At 43.8% G+C, this 24,555-nt stretch overlaps 1 protein-coding gene and 1 long non-coding RNA gene across 3 annotated transcripts; one reads left to right on the forward strand and one right to left on the reverse strand.

Moving 5' to 3' along the window:
- Nucleotides 1-2,718: 2,718 nt before the first annotated feature.
- LOC117184578 (uncharacterized) lies at nt 2,719-5,306 on the reverse strand. Of its 2 annotated transcripts, none has more exons than XR_004469984.1 (2): nt 4,806-5,306; nt 2,719-3,568 (listed from the first exon to the last, which is right to left on the reverse strand). It is a non-coding gene; the product is annotated as an uncharacterized lncRNA (long non-coding RNA). The 2 variants fall into 2 exon arrangements; XR_004469983.1 differs by having other exon boundaries at nt 4,914-5,133.
- A 14,515-nt stretch (nt 5,307-19,821) lies between these two features.
- Nucleotides 19,822-20,925, forward strand: LOC117184577 (uncharacterized). Its single transcript, XM_033382855.1, has 2 exons — nt 19,822-20,057; nt 20,089-20,925. Exons 1-2 carry the CDS (start codon nt 20,054-20,056, stop codon nt 20,886-20,888), a joined length of 804 nt encoding a protein of 267 aa, XP_033238746.1. The 5' UTR covers nt 19,822-20,053; the 3' UTR covers nt 20,889-20,925.
- Nucleotides 20,926-24,555: the final 3,630 nt, after the last annotated feature.

The following is a 24,555-nucleotide window of genomic DNA, read 5'->3' on the forward strand; positions in this document are numbered from 1 at the left end:
ACCCCATAATAAATATGCCATTTGTAAAAGAAAGCCTATTTCTACTCGCCACCTCGCGAATCCCACAATTACACATTATTCCCCACTACTACTCATAAGCTCCCAAAACACACACCGATACCGATATGATAATTATCAACGAACTTAAGTTACTTACGCGGAAACCAGGCCCGAGTGCAGACGTTGTCCCGCGAGACAATTGTCAGCTTTCTTTTAATAAGCAATAAAAGTCACTCTAAGGAACCGAGATTTTCAGTGCCTCTTCTCAATAAGCCTCCGCCGGATTACCTACCCGATAGTGCCAGCGATCTACAGAATTAATTTAGAAAGACCCTGGACGGTAATGAGTTTAACTCAGCCTGAAATAGGTACATTACAAGTGGCGCCCGAGCAGAGACCCTGAAGGAAACTTTAGTAGGGAGTTTGTGTATCAAAAACCCACGGCCGCCGTAAGTCTAGATGTGCGTGCACACGTGCCCGATCCTTCGGTGGCGAAACCCCACCCCACGACAACGGCGCGTAACCGCACAGAAACCCCCCAAAACTCTAACGGTGCCGGTCGCGAACTGACGCACGTTCGCGTACGTAGTGCCGGTACCAATAGTGAGGTCGACTCAGAATTCTCAACCGGCCCACAGATATCGTGAGAGGAACAACAGACTAACTTAAAGCGAAAAGCAGGAGCAACCAAAAGGATAATGGAGCCTTACACGGAGGAGCTGCCAGGTGAGTATTCCCCAAAGGAACTAATCACTAACCCAGGAGTCAGCACTGGCGGTATTCATAAACGCCGCCAGGAGGAGCTGGAAAACTTCACGGAAGAATTTGGGTTCGATCGCGAAGGAAACGTAAATTACTTTCGGAGAAACTTTGTCTCGTTGGTGGAAGGGCCCCTTGAACAGGAAGGGGACCACAAATTCGGACTGCAGATCCTTGAAGGCAAGTTGATCGGTCCGCCCACCATGGTTATGAGCCCGCCCCGCCTCCTGAAACCAGACCGTCGCCTATGAGGAGCATACGACGAGGTCGTGTCAGCCGAAATAACACCCAACGTCGTCGGTTTTGTAGCAAAATTGGCTCCTAAGTTCGACGGCCCCTATCGAGTGAAAGCCTTTCCGTTGCCAAAAACATCGTGTAATAACAACACCCCTGCAGCCGAAGACGGAAAATCGCAAATATCAACGACCCGAAAGAATTCCACAATCACGAGTCCAACGAACCCGCTGGCGAGAAGAGCGGCCCCGGCCCCGCCGTGCAAGCGACGTAGAACAGCGGAAATACGAGGTAGGCGCCGTAACATCAAGGTGACGACGTTAACACTGGCAATGGTTAAACCAAGACACGCGAAACAAAAACACGCACACAAATCCCAGCGGAAACTCGACGCGTGTCCGGCCGTCAAGGAACAAATGCTGACACTGAAAGAAAACCCTAGTGCGCTAGGCGACAATGCCCCGGATCCCAAAAATCGCTGACACCAGGTTCGGCCACCTGCACAGACCACGATAGACACCTTCGTCTCTCTTTCATCGATCAGTTCGCTCAGCCAAGCGATCTAGCTGAGCCCAAACCAAATCACCTTAGCCATCGATAACACAAAAAACGAGGAACGTTGTGAGTTGCTGCTGCGACCGCAACTCTACATTTATACCCGATATCATAGTCAGTATGGCTCCCTTAAACGACACGAAAAAGAGTTCGTGTGAGAGAAACAAAAAGCGTGTCTGAACATGTCGTCGGGCGCTGCGTAGCCACTGCAAATTGATTTGTTACTTTTGGCTAAAAATATGATCCGATCTGACCCAAATTCGGCAATCTGGTAGATATGGTCATTCTTTATGATTGTGCGTTTTTAGTTTTCTCGTACTTTCAATATTGTGCATTTTCCACAGATTTTCGTCTTTTGTGGGTGCGGAAGGGGGTGGGGCGAAATTTTGAAACACTCTTTTAACAGTGACATATTACAGAAGTCCAGATATAAAACGTTGTTGCTCTACATCTTATAGTCTTTGAGCACTAGGCGCTCATCCATTTTCACCACAAATCTAATATACCTCTATACTCATTTATTGTGTTATAAACGATTTCTGAATAAATTGAAATATACAAAACACAACACCAAAGCCAAGCAATACATTCTAGAGAACCGAGATTTTTTGTGCCCCTTCTCAATAAGCCTCCGCCCGATTACCTAACCGATAGCGCCTACCCCCTAACCCAACTCATCCTCAATCCGAAACCACCACACAAGTGTGATACGCCCTGTTACGGTCCTTGACCCCAGAGGTTTGGTACGCCCTGTGCAACTCTCTTAATTGAATTGGTTTCTGTTTATTTGTGTTTTACTTATTTACAGCTAATCAAATAAAAATATAATATATAATATAATATAATTGGTTCACTTAATTAGCTATTTTATTACCATTTTTTTATAACATGAAGATTCCCAAAAACAGGTGTTGACATAACTTAATGTGTAATTTCTATGATTGTTTATTGATATATGTACATACATGTAAGTAGTGCATATATAAATATATGTATATACAAATACATATATGTATGTATATATAAATGCAGATAAAACACATTGAATCCTATCAAATTATACATTTGCACACGTATGTACATACATTATGGTTTCGTATATTTGTATGGATGAAAAAAATTTGTCGGAATCAAAGGTCTATTCCGAGTACAATAAAATATAAAATTTCAGCCCGATTCAACAACGTTTAGAGGTGCCGACTTGAGGTCAAAGTTGAAAAATACGAAATTTGTCCATAATATGTATACTATATCTATGTATATAATCTATATTATATAATTCATCTCCTAAAATTGTAGTTCGATTGGTTTCCATTGAAGCCTACAAAAAATAGTTAACAGTCCACTTTTATGTTAAATTGACCAATTTTTGTTGTTCAATAAATGTTGAATAGCATATTACTTTACTACGTTTAGCAACTTCTGAAAATCATCAAGCGTGTCTGACTCTCTCTCTCTCTCTCTCTCTCTCTGTCTCTCTCTGTATCTCTCTCTCTCTCTGTCTCTCTCTCTCTCCAGAATAAAGAAAACAGTTTCGTTCTCTCTAACACACGTTTCCTGGTCGCCTTTGCCTGTCGCTGCAGATGAGCGCCTAAAACATAAAGAATACTATATCGCCGAATCTGGATCAGATCATCATTATTATAACCAGTCAATTTTCGGTGGCTACACAAACACATGTAATGTATTGTACACATGTACTTTTGATTGCCAACCCAATAAGTATTTTTTGTTATTATTGCTTCGACATTATTATCTGACGGTCGGATGAATCCACTTCCTTGGGTGCTGGCAACTCAATGTCCATTCCCTCCTTATTGTCTTCCGTCTGTTTATCTCTTATAGGCTGCTCTTCCTTCTTTTTGGCTAATATTCCTTCTTCCTGCTAGTCCCAATGTCTTTGCTCGGGCACCATGTCATATTTTGAACAAAATTGCGATGATTCATTGCCTTTAAATTAGGCTTGAGACAACAGGGAAGCGCGGAGTGAGCCAGAGTTGTGGGCGACGAGAAGGAGATTCTGAGGAGATTTAATTTAATCTTTCTGTTTATTCAGCCGCGCATACCGACGCATGGTTTTTCGTCTGCATGTTGCTGCACATAATTATGTTTCTTAGGTGGTATGTTAGGTGGTAAGTTAGCCGGTAAGTTAGGAGGTATCGAATTAAGTATCTTTGTCAGCGTTATCACTCTATTGAGCTGGATAAAATTTAAATTGTGTTGTTTACAAATTGTTCTGATATTAGAAGCGGGCAGTGGCAAAATGAAACAGTTTTTGTAACTTTATAAACAAAACGAGGGGGAACGTTGTGAGTTGCTGCGGACACCGCAACTCTACGGTTATACTCTCTTATGCTCTCCTCCGGCAGACGCCGCTAATATTTAACGACACGACAAAGAGTGCGTGCGAGAGAGACAGAAAATCAGTCTGAGCGTGACGTCGGGCGCTGCGTAGCCACTGCAAATTGATTTGTTCCTTTTGGCTATAAAAATGATCTGATCTGATCCAGATTCAGCAATGTGGGGGCGGAAGGGGGTGGGGCGAAGTTCTGAGATATACGTTTTATAGTGACATCTTAAAGGAGTGTGTGTACCAAATTTGGTTACTCTAGCCTTAATAGTCTCTGAGATTTGTGGTTGCCTCAGATTTTCGTCCTTTGCGGGGGCGGAAGGGGGTGTGGCGAAATTTGGACATGAAACGGTCAAGGTCCGATGTCACAGGAGTGTGGATACCAAATTTGGTTGCTCTGGCTTTTATAGGTTCTGAGATCCTTGAACTCATATTTTGCAATTGGCAAAACCGACCATGAAACCTGTGTGTTAGAGTGAGACAGAGCGAGAAAGAGTGAAATTGTTTTCGTGATTCTGGCTGTAATAATTATACGATCTGGTTCAGATTTTGCACTCTAGAAGATATAGTCATCTTCTACGATTCTGCGTTTTTAGTTTTCTCGTATCGTCGAAAATGTGGATGCCACAGATTTTCGCCCTTTGTGGGGGCGGAAGTGGGCGGGGCAAAGTTTTGAAATATTTTTGGAGCAGTGACATATCACAGAAGTCTGGATCCAAAACATCGTTGCTCTAGCTCTTATAGTCTTTGAGCATTAGGCGCTGAAGGGGACGGACAGACGGACAGACGGACGGACGGACAGACAGACAGGGCTCAATCGACTCGGCTATTGATGCTGATCAAGAATATATATACTTTATAGGGTCGGAAACGATTCCTTCTGGACGTTACACGCATCCACTTTTACCACAAATCTAATATACCCCAATACTCATTTTGAGTATCGGGTATAATTATTGTACGAGCTAAGTCCCTCCAACAGTTTTCCAGTGGAATCCGTCTACACAATTCAGACCTTCCTTAATCCGCTCGATGTAGTTCCTTGCTCGTTCGTTTTATTTCGTATATATCTCTTAAATCTAGTGATCATAAATCAGATCGTTTTGGCTCGATACTATTGATACTATCGATTGCGCTTCTTTATACGTACATAATGTAACGCGCCAACTTCAAATTAATTCACAATTTTAGTACTATTTACATATTAATTCAAATCTTCATTCGTTGAATAAATTAGCTCAACGTAACAAGGATCGCCATTCCGAGCACGAAGCGGCAGCCAAGCCCATCCGATATTCGATATTTGGCAAAAAATATCGATTGGGAGATATGCTACACAAAGCAAGGAAAGGAAATTGAGTGTTTTGTTGATGCAGATTGAACAAGCGATATGAAGAACCGGAAGTCATTCACTGGCTATGCATGTTGGCAGGAGGAGCAGTTTCTTGGGAGTCAAGAAAGCAAACGATGGTTGCGCTCAGTTCTACGGAGGCAGAGTACATAGCCTTATCATCTGCAGCAAAAGAGGCGATATACTTTCGCAGCCTACTCATTGACTTGAAGCTGATGTCCCAGGAGTCAGCTATTCAGATGTACGACGACAACATTGGAGCACATCAGCTTGCTAGAAACCCCATGTTTCATGCATGTACAAAACACATCGACGTCAAGGTACATCATTCTGTCGTATTCGAGAGGTTCTCAAGAGAAGTGAAGTCGACATTGCGTATCTACCAACCGATGCGATGATAGCAGATGTCTTCACAAAGAGCTATGTCAAAGTTAAGCACCATAAATTTGTATTCGCATTCGGATTAAGAGATAATTTATAAGTTGCATGAAATGTTATCATATATTAGTTAAGTATGTTTAAAGTTTGTAAACATGCGTACTGTTGAGGAGGAGTGTTCAAAGTGACCGCCACGATAATTAGTTATCGATCCCTTACAATACTGCGCAGGTGCCCTGCTGCATATAGAAGTTTTTCTCAGTCTCTTGCGTAAATTACTCGAAAACACATATGTATCATTCTGTATGCTGATCTTCTGCTGCATTAAAAATAAAATAACTTTAACATGCTGCACATGCCATTGCCATTGTAGCGGCACATCTTCCTCCATTTTTGTATCCATTCCATCTGTTTGTACTTAATACTTTTTGACCCGTTGGGAGTGTTTTATTTGCTTTGCAGCTGGATACGCTCCGAATCGCAGCCGTTGTTGGTCAAAGAAGTAATAGTACGGATGTACTATTGGATGTATTGGACGGAGGGATGTGTGCTGTTTCCATTATATGGAACGCACGAACAACAAAAATGTATTTTCTCGGTGATAATTGAATTCTGTAGCTATTTTTCTGTTGGCTGATAACTTGAATATGTCAGATTTGCCAAAGTGATACTTATTGGTAGGAGATGCTACCGTAAATGTATGGCCTGGTGCCAAATTAACTGATGCCCCTCCTTCAATCTGATGTCCAGATCGAATCCTTTCACTGTAGCTTGTCTGACAGTTTTGAAAGGATGACCATGGTTGGGGTCTCCAAATGATAATGTGCGTGTGTGTAGAAAGCTGGGCTGCATACGGTACATAAACCATCGACAGTCTGGTCGTCGCAACTAGATCTTGAACCAGTTGGACTGCGGAGTGGGTATCCTACGGTGCGCAAAGGATGATTGCGATGGAAGATGAGTGACAGGCAATTGTGGTACTGTTGCTGATATTGACTTTACTGATAAAATTGATTCTTATTTATTGGTAACAAAAAGTTCAAAAGTACTGAGTCTGTAAAAATATATATTTGTGTATCAAGAATAAATTTATTGTCTGGTGGGCAATTGCGTAATTTTTATGGTCAGCAATTGCACCGATGTCTTCGCTCTTTGCGGAGAGAGTGGATTGTCAGCATAACTCACTGCGGTAGCTAGAGTTCTGACGTGAGGTATTATATTACATGTTAAATTAAACACTGTGTCACTGGTATCACAAAATATTACTTTTGCATATTTCTGCAACACCTGTGTTTGGCTTTAAAAACACCCCATAATAAATATGCCATTTGTAAAAGAAAGCCTATTTCTACTCGCCACCTCGCGAATCCCACAATTACACATTATTCCCCACTACTACTCATAAGCTCCCAAAACACACACCGATACCGATATGATAATTATCAACGAACTTAAGTTACTTACGCGGAAACCAGGCCCGAGTGCAGACGTTGTCCCGCGAGACAATTGTCAGCTTTCTTTTAATAAGCAATAAAAGTCACTCTAAGGAACCGAGATTTTCAGTGCCTCTTCTCAATAAGCCTCCGCCGGATTACCTACCCGATAGTGCCAGCGATCTACAGAATTAATTTAGAAAGACCCTGGACGGTAATGAGTTTAACTCAGCCTGAAATAGGTACATTACAAGTGGCGCCCGAGCAGAGACCCTGAAGGAAACTTTAGTAGGGAGTTTGTGTATCAAAAACCCACGGCCGCCGTAAGTCTAGATGTGCGTGCACACGTGCCCGATCCTTCGGTGGCGAAACCCCACCCCACGACAACGGCGCGTAACCGCACAGAAACCCCCCAAAACTCTAACGATGCCGGTCGCGAACTGACGCACGTTCGCGTACGTAGTGCCGGTACCAATAGTGAGGTCGACTCAACCGGCCCACAGATATCGTGAGAGGAACAACAGACTAACTTAAAGCGAAAAGCAGGAGCAACCAAAAGGATAATGGAGCCTTACACGGAGGAGCTGCCAGGTGAGTATTCCCCAAAGGAACTAATCACTAACCCAGGAGTCAGCACTGGCGGTATTCATAAACGCCGCCAGGAGGAGCTGGAAAACTTCACGGAAGAATTTGGGTTCGATCGCGAAGGAAACGTAAATTACTTTCGGAGAAACTTTGTCTCGTTGGTGGAAGGGCCCCTTGAACAGGAAGGGGACCACAAATTCGGACTGCAGATCCTTGAAGGCAAGTTGATCGGTCCGCCCACCATGGTTATGAGCCCGCCCCGCCTCCTGAAACCAGACCGTCGCCTATGAGGAGCATACGACGAGGTCGTGTCAGCCGAAATAACACCCAACGTCGTCGGTTTTGTAGCAAAATTGGCTCCTAAGTTCGACGGCCCCTATCGAGTGAAAGCCTTTCCGTTGCCAAAAACATCGTGTAATAACAACACCCCTGCAGCCGAAGACGGAAAATCGCAAATATCAACGACCCGAAAGAATTCCACAATCACGAGTCCAACGAACCCGCTGGCGAGAAGAGCGGCCCCGGCCCCGCCGTGCAAGCGACGTAGAACAGCGGAAATACGAGGTAGGCGCCGTAACATCAAGGTGACGACGTTAACACTGGCAATGGTTAAACCAAGACACGCGAAACAAAAACACGCACACAAATCCCAGCGGAAACTCGACGCGTGTCCGGCCGTCAAGGAACAAATGCTGACACTGAAAGAAAACCCTAGTGCGCTAGGCGACAATGCCCCGGATCCCAAAAATCGCTGACACCAGGTTCGGCCACCTGCACAGACCACGATAGACACCTTCGTCTCTCTTTCATCGATCAGTTCGCTCAGCCAAGCGATCTAGCTGAGCCCAAACCAAATCACCTTAGCCATCGATAACACAAAAAACGAGGAACGTTGTGAGTTGCTGCTGCGACCGCAACTCTACATTTATACCCGATATCATAGTCAGTATGGCTCCCTTAAACGACACGAAAAAGAGTTCGTGTGAGAGAAACAAAAAGCGTGTCTGAACATGTCGTCGGGCGCTGCGTAGCCACTGCAAATTGATTTGTTACTTTTGGCTAAAAATATGATCCGATCTGACCCAAATTCGGCAATCTGGTAGATATGGTCATTCTTTATGATTGTGCGTTTTTAGTTTTCTCGTACTTTCAATATTGTGCATTTTCCACAGATTTTCGTCTTTTGTGGGTGCGGAAGGGGGTGGGGCGAAATTTTGAAACACTCTTTTAACAGTGACATATTACAGAAGTCCAGATATAAAACGTTGTTGCTCTACATCTTATAGTCTTTGAGCACTAGGCGCTCATCCATTTTCACCACAAATCTAATATACCTCTATACTCATTTATTGTGTTATAAACGATTTCTGAATAAATTGAAATATACAAAACACAACACCAAAGCCAAGCAATACATTCTAGAGAACCGAGATTTTTTGTGCCCCTTCTCAATAAGCCTCCGCCCGATTACCTAACCGATAGCGCCTACCCCCTAACCCAACTCATCCTCAATCCGAAACCACCACACAAGTGTGATACGCCCTGTTACGGTCCTTGACCCCAGAGGTTTGGTACGCCCTGTGCAACTCTCTTAATTGAATTGGTTTCTGTTTATTTGTGTTTTACTTATTTACAGCTAATCAAATAAAAATATAATATATAATATAATATAATTGGTTCACTTAATTAGCTATTTTATTACCATTTTTTTATAACATGAAGATTCCCAAAAACAGGTGTTGACATAACTTAATGTGTAATTTCTATGATTGTTTATTGATATATGTACATACATGTAAGTAGTGCATATATAAATATATGTATATACAAATACATATATGTATGTATATATAAATGCAGATAAAACACATTGAATCCTATCAAATTATACATTTGCACACGTATGTACATACATTATGGTTTCGTATATTTGTATGGATGAAAAAAATTTGTCGGAATCAAAGGTCTATTCCGAGTACAATAAAATATAAAATTTCAGCCCGATTCAACAACGTTTAGAGGTGCCGACTTGAGGTCAAAGTTGAAAAATACGAAATTTGTCCATAATATGTATATTATATCTATGTATATAATCTATATTATATAATTCATCTCCTAAAATTGTAGTTCGATTGGTTTCCATTGAAGCCTACAAAAAATAGTTAACAGTCCACTTTTATGTTAAATTGACCAATTTTTGTTGTTCAATAAATGTTGAATAGCATATTACTTTACTACGTTTAGCAACTTCTGAAAATCATCAAGCGTGTCTGACTCTCTCTCTCTCTCTCTCTCTCTCTCTGTCTCTCTCTGTATCTCTCTCTCTCTGTCTCTCTCTCTCTCCAGAATAAAGAAAACAGTTTCGTTCTCTCTAACACACGTTTCCTGGTCGCCTTTGCCTGTCGCTGCAGATGAGCGCCTAAAACATAAAGAATACTATATCGCCGAATCTGGATCAGATCATCATTATTATAACCAGTCAATTTTCGGTGGCTACACAAACACATGTAATGTATTGTACACATGTACTTTTGATTGCCAACCCAATAAGTATTTTTTGTTATTATTGCTTCGACATTATTATCTGACGGTCGGATGAATCCACTTCCTTGGGTGCTGGCAACTCAATGTCCATTCCCTCCTTATTGTCTTCCGTCTGTTTATCTCTTATAGGCTGCTCTTCCTTCTTTTTGGCTAATATTCCTTCTTCCTGCTAGTCCCAATGTCTTTGCTCGGGCACCATGTCATATTTTGAACAAAATTGCGATGATTCATTGCCTTTAAATTAGGCTTGAGACAACAGGGAAGCGCGGAGTGAGCCAGAGTTGTGGGCGACGAGAAGGAGATTCTGAGGAGATTTAATTTAACCTTTCTGTTTATTCAGCCGCGCATACCGACGCATGGTTTTTCGTCTGCATGTTGCTGCACATAATTATGTTTCTTAGGTGGTATGTTAGGTGGTAAGTTAGCCGGTAAGTTAGGAGGTATCGAATTAAGTATCTTTGTCAGCGTTATCACTCTATTGAGCTGGATAAAATTTAAATTGTGTTGTTTACAAATTGTTCTGATATTAGAAGCGGGCAGTGGCAAAATGAAACAGTTTTTGTAACTTTATAAACAAAACGAGGGGGAACGTTGTGAGTTGCTGCGGACACCGCAACTCTACGGTTATACTCTCTTATGCTCTCCTCCGGCAGACGCCGCTAATATTTAACGACACGACAAAGAGTGCGTGCGAGAGAGACAGAAAATCAGTCTGAGCGTGACGTCGGGCGCTGCGTAGCCACTGCAAATTGATTTGTTCCTTTTGGCTATAAAAATGATCTGATCTGATCCAGATTCAGCAATGGGGGGGCGGAAGGGGGTGGGGCGAAATTCTGATATACGTTTTATAGTGACATCTTAAAGGAGTGTGTGTACCAAATTTGGTTACTCTAGCCTTAATAGTCTCTGAGATTTGTGGTTGCCTCAGATTTTCGTCCTTTGCGGGGGCGGAAGGGGGTGTGGCGAAATTTGGACATGAAACGGTCAAGGTCCGATGTCACAGGAGTGTGGATACCAAATTTGGTTGCTCTGGCTTTTATAGGTTCTGAGATCCTTGAACTCATATTTTGCAATTGGCAAAACCGACCATGAAACCTGTGTGTTAGAGTGAGACAGAGCGAGAAAGAGTGAAATTGTTTTCGTGATTCTGGCTGTAATAATTATACGATCTGGTTCAGATTTTGCACTCTAGAAGATATAGTCATCTTCTACGATTCTGCGTTTTTAGTTTTCTCGTATCGTCGAAAATGTGGATGCCACAGATTTTCGCCCTTTGTGGGGGCGGAAGTGGGCGGGGCAAAGTTTTGAAATATTTTTGGAGCAGTGACATATCACAGAAGTCTGGATCCAAAACATCGTTGCTCTAGCTCTTATAGTCTTTGAGCATTAGGCGCTGAAGGGGACGGACAGACGGACAGACGGACGGACGGACAGACAGACAGGGCTCAATCGACTCGGCTATTGATGCTGATCAAGAATATATATACTTTATAGGGTCGGAAACGATTCCTTCTGGACGTTACACGCATCCACTTTTACCACAAATCTAATATACCCCAATACTCATTTTGAGTATCGGGTATAATTATTGTACGAGCTAAGTCCCTCCAACAGTTTTCCAGTGGAATCCGTCTACACAATTCAGACCTTCCTTAATCCGCTCGATGTAGTTCCTTGCTCGTTCGTTTTATTTCGTATATATCTCTTAAATCTAGTGATCATAAATCAGATCGTTTTGGCTCGATACTATTGATACTATCGATTGCGCTTCTTTATACGTACATAATGTAACGCGCCAACTTCAAATTAATTCACAATTTTAGTACTATTTACATATTAATTCAAATCTTCAAATTGTTAACCATTATTAAGTAATTTAATCCTATATTCTATTAAGGGGCGTCAACATTCTCCCCACCTTGGAAGCTCCTTCCAACATTAAGTTCATCGGCATCTGTAGGCAGCGGGCAGAGCTTATGTACGTTGCGCTTAAATAATCCAGTCTTGGTCCTGAGTGTTACAACCCGAACTGCACCATCAGCTCCTGGGTGTAACTCTGCATCTCTTCCCAGCAGCCATTGTCCGGGCGGAGCGTTGTCTTCCGCAATAAGGACCAGTGTACCAAGTTGAATGTTGTTGGCTACAGTGCTCCACTTTGTCCGCTTCTGCAGCAACGTCAAATATTCCGCCGACCAGCGGTGCCAGAACATGTGGTGTACCATTAGAATGCGTTTCCAATGGTTGCTCATGGACAGTTTCAACAGTGCGTCGTCTACTGGTTCTACTAACGCGTTCAGGGGTCGGCCAACCAAGAAATGACCGGGAGTTAGCGCCTCGAAGTCATTCGGGTCCGATGACAAGGGATGCAGAGGTCTAGAATTCATCACCGCTTCTACTTGTGTGATGGCAGTCGCAAGATCTTCGTAGTTAAGTGCTGTGCTGTTGGTGCATTTCACCAGCAGCTGTTTGGCCACCTTCACTGCGCTCTCCCATAATCCTCCAAAGTGAGGGGAGCGTGGGGGGATGAAATGAAACCTGACTCCTCGCTGGCTGCATTCGTCGTCAATGAGCTTCTGACTTGGCGAGTCGAAAGCTCTGTTGAGCTCTCGTGACGCACCTACAAAATTGGTGGCGTTGTCGCAATATAGGTCAGAGCTCAATCCACGTCTTGCAAAGAACCGTTTTAACGCCGCGATGAACGCATTTGAGCTTAAGTCCGACACGATCTCTATATGGCAGGCCTTTGTTGCAAAGCATACAAATATGCACAGATACACCTTTACTGGGCGTTTTCCTCGCATGTGAAAGTGCATCCATATTGGTCCAGCAAAGTCCAGTCCAGCGCGCTCGAAGGGGTAGATATTGCCTCGCACTCGGTTAGCTGGCAGCGCTCCCATCAGCTGTGTTGCAGCGAGCGGCCGACGACGAAAGCATGGTATGCAGCCACGGATCACCCTGCGGGCAAGTTTCCTGCAATTGATTACCCAATATCTCTGTCGCAAAAAGGCACATAGCGATTGTGCCCCGGCATGTAAATTCTTTCGATGTGTGAGTTCAACAAGCGCCTCTACCACTTTATGGTTGCTCGGCATTAAGATGGGATGCCTTGTGTCAAATGGCAATTCGGCATTGGACAACCTTCCGCCGACTCGAATAATAGCTATTCCCTCTTCCTATTGTAAAAACGGGCTTAAACTCTGAATTCTCGCTGATTTGATCACCTTTCCCTCTTTAAGCTTAATGAATTCCTCATGCAAGCTCAACTGCTGCACATTATACACAATTTTAGTACTATTTACATATTGATTCAAATCTTCAAATTATTAACCATTATTAAGTAATTTAATCCTATATTCTATTAAGGGGCGTCAACAATTATCTTTCTCAGATCACTAAAAAAAATCAAAATACTAAAAATCATAAAAATGATCTCCCTGGAGATGCTTTAGCACCTACGGATTTCTCGGTTGATTTAATAAGCCTCTCGAGACATAATCTTTGGAGCTTTCTGTGACACCCTGTTACACTTGGCTTGGTTCCCTATGGGCAACGCCGGCTAGCTATCGGCCGAGTGCTGAGTAGTTCCCCTTGCCCTCCAAATGTAAACAAAGTTAGAGACATACGACTTCTCGGGACATCAGAACTAACACCAAACCTAAAATACTTCCAATGACAAATAGAGAACAACAAAAACGGCTGTCAAATGGGTGAAGTTTAGGTGTTTATAATTCGCGCGCCCGCCCTACCTGTGACCACACACAATGTTCATTTTGGCCACCCTCTGCTGGAACGGCCATGGCTTACGAGACGCGTCCTCCCTCTATTTTAAATTAGTGCATCATGTTTCCAAATATCCAAGCTTTAATATGTAATAATCGACAATCTCATCTTTCGCTAAAACTAGACTTTAACTTTACTGCGTGTAGATGAATATATAGATAAATAAACATTAGAAAAATTTCCACTAACCACAAACACCCTTTTCACCCTTACTAATACATATAGTTAATACAATTGCTTATATCCCTAGTAACAGATTCCAGCTCCCCCCGATGTACCCCGATGTCCCGATGTGGTACACTCCTATGGGACGGCCGTTAATGTCCTCCAGAGCGTACGCGTTCTCTCCTACTGGCTTCACTACTCGGTATCGGATGAACTTGCGCGCGAACTTGGTATTAAAGCATTTGACAAAGTCCTAAGGACGAAATTTCGACGGAATACTTCTTGTCCCAGCCTCGCGTAGAACACCCGAGCTCGCTGGTTGTACCGCAACCTACTACGCACGTATGCCTGATGTAGACTCGCGCGAATCTTCTCCTGGATGAGTTGTCGCTTGTCCTGACTCTCCAGCAGCGATATGGCATGCTCGCCGATTGACCGCAGTCGCTTTGCCAGCTTGTAGCATGACCCATGCAAATACAGTTGCTGCCCGAAGACCGCAACGAATGGTGTTACGCCCGTCGCCTCTTGAATCGAGTTCCTAATGGCCAGTTCTATCTCCGGCAGATGCGCATCCCAGTCCCGTTGGTCGTCTTCCAGATACGCCCGAATCGCGTTGAGAACTGTGTGATTCACGTTTTTGGCTGCGTTACTCCGCAGATAATATTCTGGCGTCTTCATATGAGTGACTCCGAATGCTTCTATCATCTCTCTAAAAGTTTTTGAGACGAACTGAGCCCCATTTTTCGTGGACGTTGACATGCAATGACTGCATCTTTCAAGAGGTGATGCAATTACTGCACCGTCAAGTGGCCCGTGTGACACCAGCAGAAGGCTGTTACGCGAACATGCAGGAAAGATAGCTGCTAGACTAATATTCGACGAAAATTAGCACTAAAGTTTCTAAGAGAACTAGGCATGCATTCAAAATAAAAATAACGAGGGGGAACGTTGTGAGTTGCTGCGGACACCGCAACTCTACATTTATACCCGATACTTAGTCAGTATGGCTCTCCTCCGGCAGACGCCGCTAATATTAAACGACACGACAAAGAGTGCGTGCCAGAGTGACAGAAAATCAGTCTGAGCGTGACGTCAAGCGCTGCGTAGCCACTGCAAATTGATTTGTTTCCTTTGGCTATAAAAATGATCTGATCTGATCCAGATTCAGCAACCGGATAGATATGGTCATTCTCTATGATTCTGCGTTTTTAGTTTACTCGAATCTGCCATATTGTGGATGCAACAGATTTTCGTCCTTTGTGTGGGCGGAAGGGGGTGGGGCGAAATTTCGAGATATAAGTTTTATAGTGAGATCTAACAGGAGTGCGGATACCAAATTTGGTTACTCTAGCCTTAATAGTCTCTGAGATTTGTGGATGCCCCAGATTTTCGTACTTTGCGGGGGCGGAAGGGGGTGTGGCGAAATTTTGAAACAAACTCGTCTCGGTCCGATATATTAGGAGTGTGGATACCAAATATGGTTGCTCTAGCTTTTATAGTCTCTGAGATCTAGGCGCTAATGTTTTACTCTAAGCAAAGCCGCCTATGCTACGTGTGTGTTAGAGAGAGACAGGGCGAGAAAAAATGAAATTGTTTTCTTGATGCTGGCTATAATAATAATACGATCCAATTCAGATTCCGCAGTCTAAAAGATATGGTCATTCTCCTCGATTCTGCGTTTTTGGTCTTCTTGTATCTTTTAAATTGTGGGTGCCACAGATTTTCGTCCTTTTTGGGGGTGGAAGTGGGCGGGGCGAAGTTTTGAAATATTTTTGTAGCAGTGACATATCACAGAAGTCTGGATCATCGTTGCTCTAGATGTAATAGTCTTTGAGCACTAGGCGCTAATAGGGACGGACAGACGGACGGACGGACAGACAGACAGGGCTCAATCGACTCGACTATTGATGCTGATCAAGAATATATATTTTTTATGGGGTCGGAAACGATTCCTTCTGGACGTTGCACACATCCAATTTCACCACAAATACTCATTTTGAGTATCGGGTAAAAAAATACCACTACAATTACTTATTACTAAATATTGGAAAGGTGTGTAAGGAGGAGAACGGCAGACGGAGGCCTCCAGTTGATTGGATCAAAAATCTGGAAGTCAGGTAAACGTTCCTTGTTCTCTGTGATTGCCTTCCTTAACTCCTGATATTCCTCAGATTCAAACTCCACCGTTTCGAAACCCAGGAACCACTCGGATCCACATCCACCTCTTCAATACTGCGCGACAATATATCTGCCACTACATAGTCCACTCCTTTCCGGTGTTCTATGCCGAAATCGAAGGCGTGCGTGCAGTTGAAGGGACCAACGAGCAAAGCGACCATCCAGATTCTTCATGGTCATGAGCCATTTGAGACTAGCGTGGTCAGTAATGACTGAAAACGGCACCAGCTCTACGTAACTTTAGGATCGCCATGAGGGCTGCCAGACACTCTTTCTCTGTCACCGAGTAGTTTTTTTGGTGGCAATTTAGTTTGGCAGAGAAAAACGCTATAGGCTTCTCGTTCTGCTCGTCATTCCGTTGGAAGAGTACGGCTCCTACCCCATAATGTGGCTGGCAAAAACCCTCTAGCTGAACCCTCCACGAGGGTGCCGGCTGGACAATGGACACTGCATTATCGAGGATAATGCACCGTCGCTTGCCCTGCCCGGGGTAATGCAGTGTCTAGCTAAGGCTATGGTCCATCGTCTTCCCGATCTAAATTCGGGGGAACTGAACCAAGGCCATGGCTAGAGGTGCCTGGCGGCCCGGCATAAAACGCTAGGGGGTGGTCCCCCCGAAAAACATTAACCAGTATGGACCTTCGGGTCAAATATGGAGGCTGATAAGGAGCAAGCACGGGTTGGGATGTCAACCCAAACGTCGGTGGAAAGCGTGACTGCTGCCACCGGCGGGCACGGGGAGGAGCAATCCTCTCTGCGTGTCGCCAGCGGTCACACCTCGGGCATGGCGGGAACAGGTCATGTCAGTTGTAATACTACTGCCACAAAAACGACGCGTTTCAGGGTGAGCCGCGCGGATGCCGTTGTCGACGCAGACTCGGACCTGGAGAGCGTGCTATCCATTAGCAAGACCGAAGAGGAAAGCCTTCTCCGCTCGCCGGAACCAGGTACAAGCTCCCTGCGTAGGGAAGGGCCGAAGCGTTCCAGGGAGGGGATGAAGGCAAAAGCTCAGTATAGGGCGGCCCTCAAGTTACTGAGCCGGTTCCGGGGCAAGGCGGATATCTCCGGAGAAGTGGAAGCTAGCCTGGGCTGAGCAACGGGTACAGGAGGGCCGCGAACACTACGCGCAGTTGCCCCAGATTAGTGTTGTGTTGCTCATGAGTGAGTGAACAATAAAGAGTTGTTCTCTTAAGTGAGCAACTGAATATGTTCCTTCCAAGTTGTTCTTTTTTGTTCACTTGTTCTTTGTTGTTCACTTGTTCTTTTTTTGTTCACTTGTTCTTTTTTGTTCACTTGCTCTTTTTTGTTCACTTGTTCTTTGTTGTTCACTTGTTCTTTTTTGTTCACTTGTTCTTTGTTGTTCACTTGTTCTTTTTTGCTCACTTGTTCTTTGTTGTTCACTTGTTCATTTTTACTCACTTGTTCATTTTTACTCACTTGTTCTCTACTCACTTTTTGCGCAATTTTACTCCTCAAAGGGCATTTTGCGATCTGGTAGCTTTGCTCATATTTGCGTTTACTTCACACTTTTTATATTACGGGCAAAGCTGTTTACAATTTTGAAAAATTCACTATGTCGCTAATTCGGAAGTATAGTGAGATTTGGAACCATTTCGAGGAAGTTGGAAGCCAGGAAGCCAAGTGCAAGTATTGCAAATCAATTTTGAGTTGCAAATCTTAAAGCAACTTAAGCCGCCATTTAAAGAGCAAGCACCCGGCGTCTATGGAGCCCGTTATCTGGCAAAACACCGATGGCCCGATTTTTGTGCAAAGTGCGCAACCAAAAATAACAAGCTTTGCTGAAAGGCCTGTACCAGCGAGCAAAGCGCAGCAGATTGATCTGCAACTTGTACGGATGATCGCCAAGGGTCATCACGACTTGCGCTTGGTCGAAGAACCAGAATTTAAAAAATTTATTCACGATGTGTCGCACGCCCCAAACTATAAGCTTCCGACGAGGAAAACATTAACCAGCTCCTTGATTCCCAAAATTCGTGACGAGTACACTGGGACGATAATAGAAGAACTACGTGCGGCCACAGCGGTGTGCTTAACTACAGACGGTTGGACATCTATAACCAACGAAAGTTATCTGGATGTCACAGTACATTTTATCGATGAGGAATCAACGATGCTGACCTCCTATACAATTGCTTGTCAGGCCTTTGAAGCGTCGCACACTGCTGCGAATCTGTGCAGCTTTTTGGAAAAAATTGTGAATGAATGGGATCTCAAAAACAAAGTCGCAGCAATAGCATCCGATAATGCACACAACATTGCTCTTGCTATTAGAACCGGCAATTGGAGTCATATACGGTGTTTTGCTCATACCCTAAATCTAATTGTCCAAAAGGCTCTAGATAAAATGAGCAGTGTGCGCAGAAAAGCTAAAGCTATAAGCGAATATTTTCATCGCAGCTCATCAGGCTTAAAAAAGCTTAAAGATATGCAAGCGCTGCTTAAGTTGGCTGACCTCAAACTAACACAGGATGTGCCAACACGTTGGAACTCAACGTACAAAATGTTTGAACGGCTGTCTATCCTGAAGGAGGCAGTCGTGGCGGCTCTGTCAACAAGGACAGATTTAATTTTGTCACCAGAAGACTGGGATGTCATTGATGGAGTGCTTACCGTATTAAAGCCATTTTATGAAGTTACAGAAGAGATATCAGCTGAAATAAACGTAACATTATCAAAAATAATTGCTTTGACTGGATTACTTCAAAGAAAAATGGCTCAAATATATCCAACAGTTAAAAATAACCTAGTTGCCGAAGTAATCAATGAAATCATAAACGAGATGGACGGCAGGTTTAACGATTTCGAGGCTAATATTTTGTATGCGGAGAGCACTGTTCTGGATCCCAGGTTCAAAGGACGCGCATTTAAATCTGCGGAGGCCTTTAAAAAGTCAGTAGCGGATATCAACAAAAAATTGGCTCAAACGATACGGTCACTCCCAGAACCTCCACAAGAAGCTATAAGCAACAAAAAACAAGAAGAGGACACAATATGGGCTGAATTTGACACCACTTTTCAGCAAGTAAGCCAACCCACCAACAATACGGCAGCATCCATAAGAGAAATGGATAAGTACCTGGCTGAGGAGTACATCAGCCGAAAAGATGATCCATTGGTATGGTGGAATCAGCGGAAAGCGCAATACCCGCTACTTTATACCTATATGCTGAAGCGCCTCTGCTTAGTCGCCACCTCAGTGCCATGCGAGCGCATATTTTCAAGTGCAGGCGAAACCATACGTAAAAGGCGATCCCTTTTAAAGTCAACAACCGTTGAAAATTTAATTTTTTTGCATAACAACATGTAAATCGGAATGCTTGTTTGCTTGATTAACATTTTTTTCTCTTATAGCGCTAAAATGAAGAAAACGAAAAGTATAAGAATTCCTATGAAAGGATCTCCTTATTTTTATGTTAGTATAAGAATTCCTATGAAAGGAAATAAAAAGTTTGTTTTTTTGTTATATACATTTTTTTTTTGTTTTTAGTTATAAATCTTTGATGAATATTGAAATGTAACGTATTTTATTTGTTTAAAAGTCTGTGGTGCTTAGGGTTCTGTGCATGAATAGTGAACAACTGAGCAAGTCAGCAACTGAGCAAGTGAGTAACTGAGCAAGTGAACAACTGAGCAAGTGAACAAGTGAGTAACTGAGCAAGTGAAGAACTGAGCAAGTGAACAAGTGAGTAACTGAGCAATCTAAGAGAGCAAGTGAGCAATATGAGTGAGTTGACTCACTTACTAAAAAAGAACAAGTGAACATGTTCACCAAAATGAGCAATGTTTACCCAACATTACCCCAGATAAAGGCAACAAACGGTGTATTCGCCAACAAGGTGGAGGAGATGTTGGCCACCAAGACACTCCGGCGAGCAAGCGGCAACGCGGGCCCAAGGTGGCCACCCCCCAGCCGAAGACGAGGAAGCCGAGACAGAAGGCCATGAGCGAGGTGTCCAAGAGACATCTCATTGTGGCCTTTATCGACTGCAGCGACGAGAACGGGAAGATGACGCCGGCGCAGTGGAAGTTAGTCCACGCGCAGCTCGTCGAGGCACTGTTCTCGCGAATGGAGGAGGACCCTAGCGCTCCCATGCCCACTTTCGATGGAGCGGGATGGCTGAACGGGGTCAAAATCCTCAAGTGTAATGACGACCCAACGCGGCAGTGGCTGGTGCAGAAGGTGTCCCTACTGGAAGCTCTGTGGGATGGGGCCAAGCTGGAGGTGGTGATCCTGACCGGGCTGATCCCGTCCATACCAATAGCGAAGGTGCTCTTCCCCATTGCTGTCCAGGGGGAGCGAGCCCTGAAGCTGCTGCAGAGGCAAAATCCGGACGTGCCAAAGGCTGACTGGAAGGTTCTGCATGCCGGTAGCCCACTACCCAACGAGGGGGGCCAGCACGTGATCCTCCAGATCAGCAAGGAGGCGGAGGACATCTTGTATCCCAAGATCGGGAAGATGGCGTGGGGCGTAGGTAGCGTCTACCTACGGCTGAAAAAGCGCCACCCCGAGGACAAAGATGCGCACACCCTCCAGGCGAGGTCGAGAAGGACCTAGGTCTGGAGACCTTAGTGGAGGCCGCCCAGGAGGAGGAGGACGGCGACCTGACAATCATAGTCAACCCGTCGCGCGAGGTTGAGTTAGCCACCCATGACACTAAGGGTGCTGCAACTCAATCTTCATAAAAGCAAGGTAGCGTCGGCGGAGCTCCTCATTTCCATGGAGCAAGGGCCCGCCGACATAGCTTTAGTCCAGAAGCCGTGGATTACGTCAAGCAACTCTGTGGCCGGACTAAAGTCCTCAAATTACAGCCTTCTCTACTCAACATCGGTAAGCAGGAACAGAACCGCCGTACTCGTACGGAAGGGAATCCACGCTCATCTTATGTCTCATTACAGCACGGATGACCTGACGGTGGTGATGCTGGAGAGCGAGGAAAAGCGCCTAATGGCAGCTTCCTGCTACATGGCACACGACAGGCCCACCCCACCGGAAGAACTTAGGAGGCTGGTGACAGAAGCCGGCTCCAAAAATCTCCAACACCTCATCGGTGCAGACGCCAACGCCCATCACAATGTGTGGGGAAGCCCTGACATCAACGATAGAGGTGAGTCACTCCTAGACTTTATCTTATCCACTAACTTAGACGTAGCAAACGTGGGGGAGGAACACACCTTCGTGGGTCCCACCTCGTCAAACGTGCTAGACCTAACTCTTGTCACGGGAAAGAGTACCTTGGTATCTGACTGGAGAGTCCTCGAAAGACCATCCTTCTCAGACCATAAGTACATTCAGTTCAAGTGCGAATTCAAACACTCTTCGAAGATAACAGTCTATAAAAACCCCCGGAACACAAACTGGGTAAAGTTTAAAAAGACAGTTACTTCGAAGCTCGCGAATCCGGGCTCAGTGAAATCCGCGGAGACCTTATCCAACGAGTTACTGAACGCCTACCATGCGTCGTGCAAACCCTCGAGAACGACGAGGAGGTCCAAGCCACTCTGGTGGAACCGAGATCTCTCTCTCCAAAGGAACAACCTCAAGGAATCCTTTAAGATTGTCAATGAGGAATATAAAATCATACTTAGGAGCTACAAGAAGGAAATACGTAAGGCACAAAGGAACTAATGGAGAAACTTCTGCTCCAACATCGAGAAAGTGCCCGAAACCAATAGGCTCCGGAAGCTGCTTTCAAAGCAGCCCACAGTACGGAGCCAACTAAAACTAAACAACGGACAGGGGACAGAGGGCAGTAAAGAAGTCCTAACAGCACTAATGGAGGCGCACTTCCCTGGATGCGCTGAGGTCACTGACGCCAAGGAGCATCAGGACCTAGCACTCTCAGGTCTTTCTTGCAACAGCGCTTTACTGAAGCAATCACCTGCCTCCTCATAGTTCGCCTTTGCTTAAACCGGGATCTCGCTTTTCTCACCCGCACCGACAGTGCTCGCATACCATCCACTCGTAGTTCAGAAAATATTATATTTGGGTTTCTAAGTAATTTCTTAACCGCTTTTCATATGATAAATTCCTTAATCTAGAATGCAAATTACGTCTATTTAATTCATTATTCTTCTCTCCTACTTTCTTTGCGAAGAGTTCGTGTGCTCCCAGTATCATACAGTGGCTCGCGCACACTGTAGCTGAAAGCGGAGCTGAAATCAAAGCTGAAAGCTCAGCTGATCTGAGAGCTTTTCTCAGGCAGAATCAGCTTGCAGGTGCGTACATTGTCGGCTGATCTGATTGCTGAAAGCTGAAAACCACTGCCTCCCTTTGTCTATCTTCTTAAGTGGCATCAATAGATATCATTATAATTATTATTATTATATTGTTAATGAATTATTACTTCACAGCACGTACTACAGTAGCCAGACGGAAGTTTTCTTCGTTTTTTTTTTTTAAGTTAGTGTATTTTAACCACATTTCCGTTGAGTTTGTATTCGTATTACTTTTATTTTACGAATTATTATTACATTTTTCAATTATTATTTATTTTGTATAATAATAAACATTGTGATGTCTTTCGAGCGTTTACTGTACTTGGGGACATAGTATATTATATTTATTGGTAATGGTAAATAATAAAACTTGTTTGCCCAATTTATCGCCTTCCAGAAATTATAGAAATAAAACTATTAAAATATTTTTAATAGTCCCGCTTATTCCCCAGCGCTGGGTTAACCGTAATTTCGCTTAACAATGTTTCGCAGCCCATTTTCGATCACTTATGAACCAATACACTTGAACAAAATCAGCAATCAGCTTGCTGAAAAAACAAACATGCTTGATCGATCAAACTAAGCTGAGCTGATTTCAGCGAGCTTTTTCAGCATTCAGCTCAGCTCAGTCTGCAATGTGCGCACTGGCACCGGTGCAGTGTGTTTGTTTTTTCAGAGCTTATAAATCAGCTATCAGCTCCGCTTTCAGCTATAGTGTGCGCGAGCCCTTAAGCCTATGCAGCCGATCAGCTGTTGGCAGTTAGTTCTATAGGGAAATGTGTCGTTGTTTTTACATTTGCGGTCAATGATCTCGGGTACGGTAAGTTAGTTAAATCACTAATGAATGTAACAAAACAATAACCAAACAAAAAACAAACATTAAATGTGGAAGGTGTTTTGCAAGTGAATTGTGTTTTTTTTTGTATGATTGAATTTACGCGGCGTAGGCGATCGCTGGCCGTGGCTGGTCAGCCATAAATCTATATATGTAGGTTCGTTGCGCTGCTAGGACCCCGCGATCGGGCTAGAATTGCCCTGGTACCATCGTTCGTCTTCTTGCCCACCGTCTCACGTCCCGCGCTTCTCGGCTCACACACACGCAACTGGAACGAACTCACTCGGAGAGGTTCACGTTGGACAGTCTTCTATGCAGTCGACATTCTCACGAACTCCAGTTTTCATCTCCACGAAACCTTCTGGCCCGGTTCCGGTGGGTGTATTCCGGACCGGCTATGAGCAAAAGCTTCACTGGACTTCCGCTAGATGGCGCGTCGCCCTCAGCCCTGGCCAACTATCGCTCAGGTTGGACAACCCCCGATAATTTTAAGGGATTTCATTAAACATTAAATGGTCCTAAGTAAAATATTTTTCCCCACAATAAAAATGTATCTCTCTGAAGAAAAAAACGTTTTAAATCAACAAAGCTAATAAATCAATAATGAATTTGAATATTGAATGAATTTTGAATATTGTTTTTATTGTACATTTTAACATGTAAGCTAACTAAAAAAATCTAAAATAAAAAGAAAGAAAATACATGTCTTGAAAAATAACGCCATGCAAAGCATTACATATATGTAGACTTAACCTTTGGTACATATTCATACATACATATGTACATACTTGAACAGGATGACGCACTCATGCGTGGTTTTAAAAACAGGTGATATTTTCGGTATCCTTCTCTATAAAATAATAAAAGCTTGGACATCTGACGCTGGCCTTTGCTTTTAGTGAAATACACCATAGAACAGCCAAAAATGTCTTAATATGAAAATTAATAATATTAATAATAATAATATTACAGATTCCTGGCCCAAACGACGAACAAACATTTCTTTGATTGTAAACTATTTTTGTTTTTAATTTTGTACCGCAATCAAAATTTTCTTATTCGTTCGATATGTTGTCGGTCCGACTGTTCTATATATATCAACCTTTCCTGTTTTTTTGTATTCAATCCGCAGAGGCATCTGACGTACGTTACGTTATTACGAGGTAATAAA

This window comes from Drosophila pseudoobscura, chromosome X, assembly GCF_009870125.1.
Source record: "Drosophila pseudoobscura strain MV-25-SWS-2005 chromosome X, UCI_Dpse_MV25, whole genome shotgun sequence".
NCBI classification, from domain to species: Eukaryota; Metazoa; Arthropoda; class Insecta; order Diptera; family Drosophilidae; genus Drosophila; species Drosophila pseudoobscura.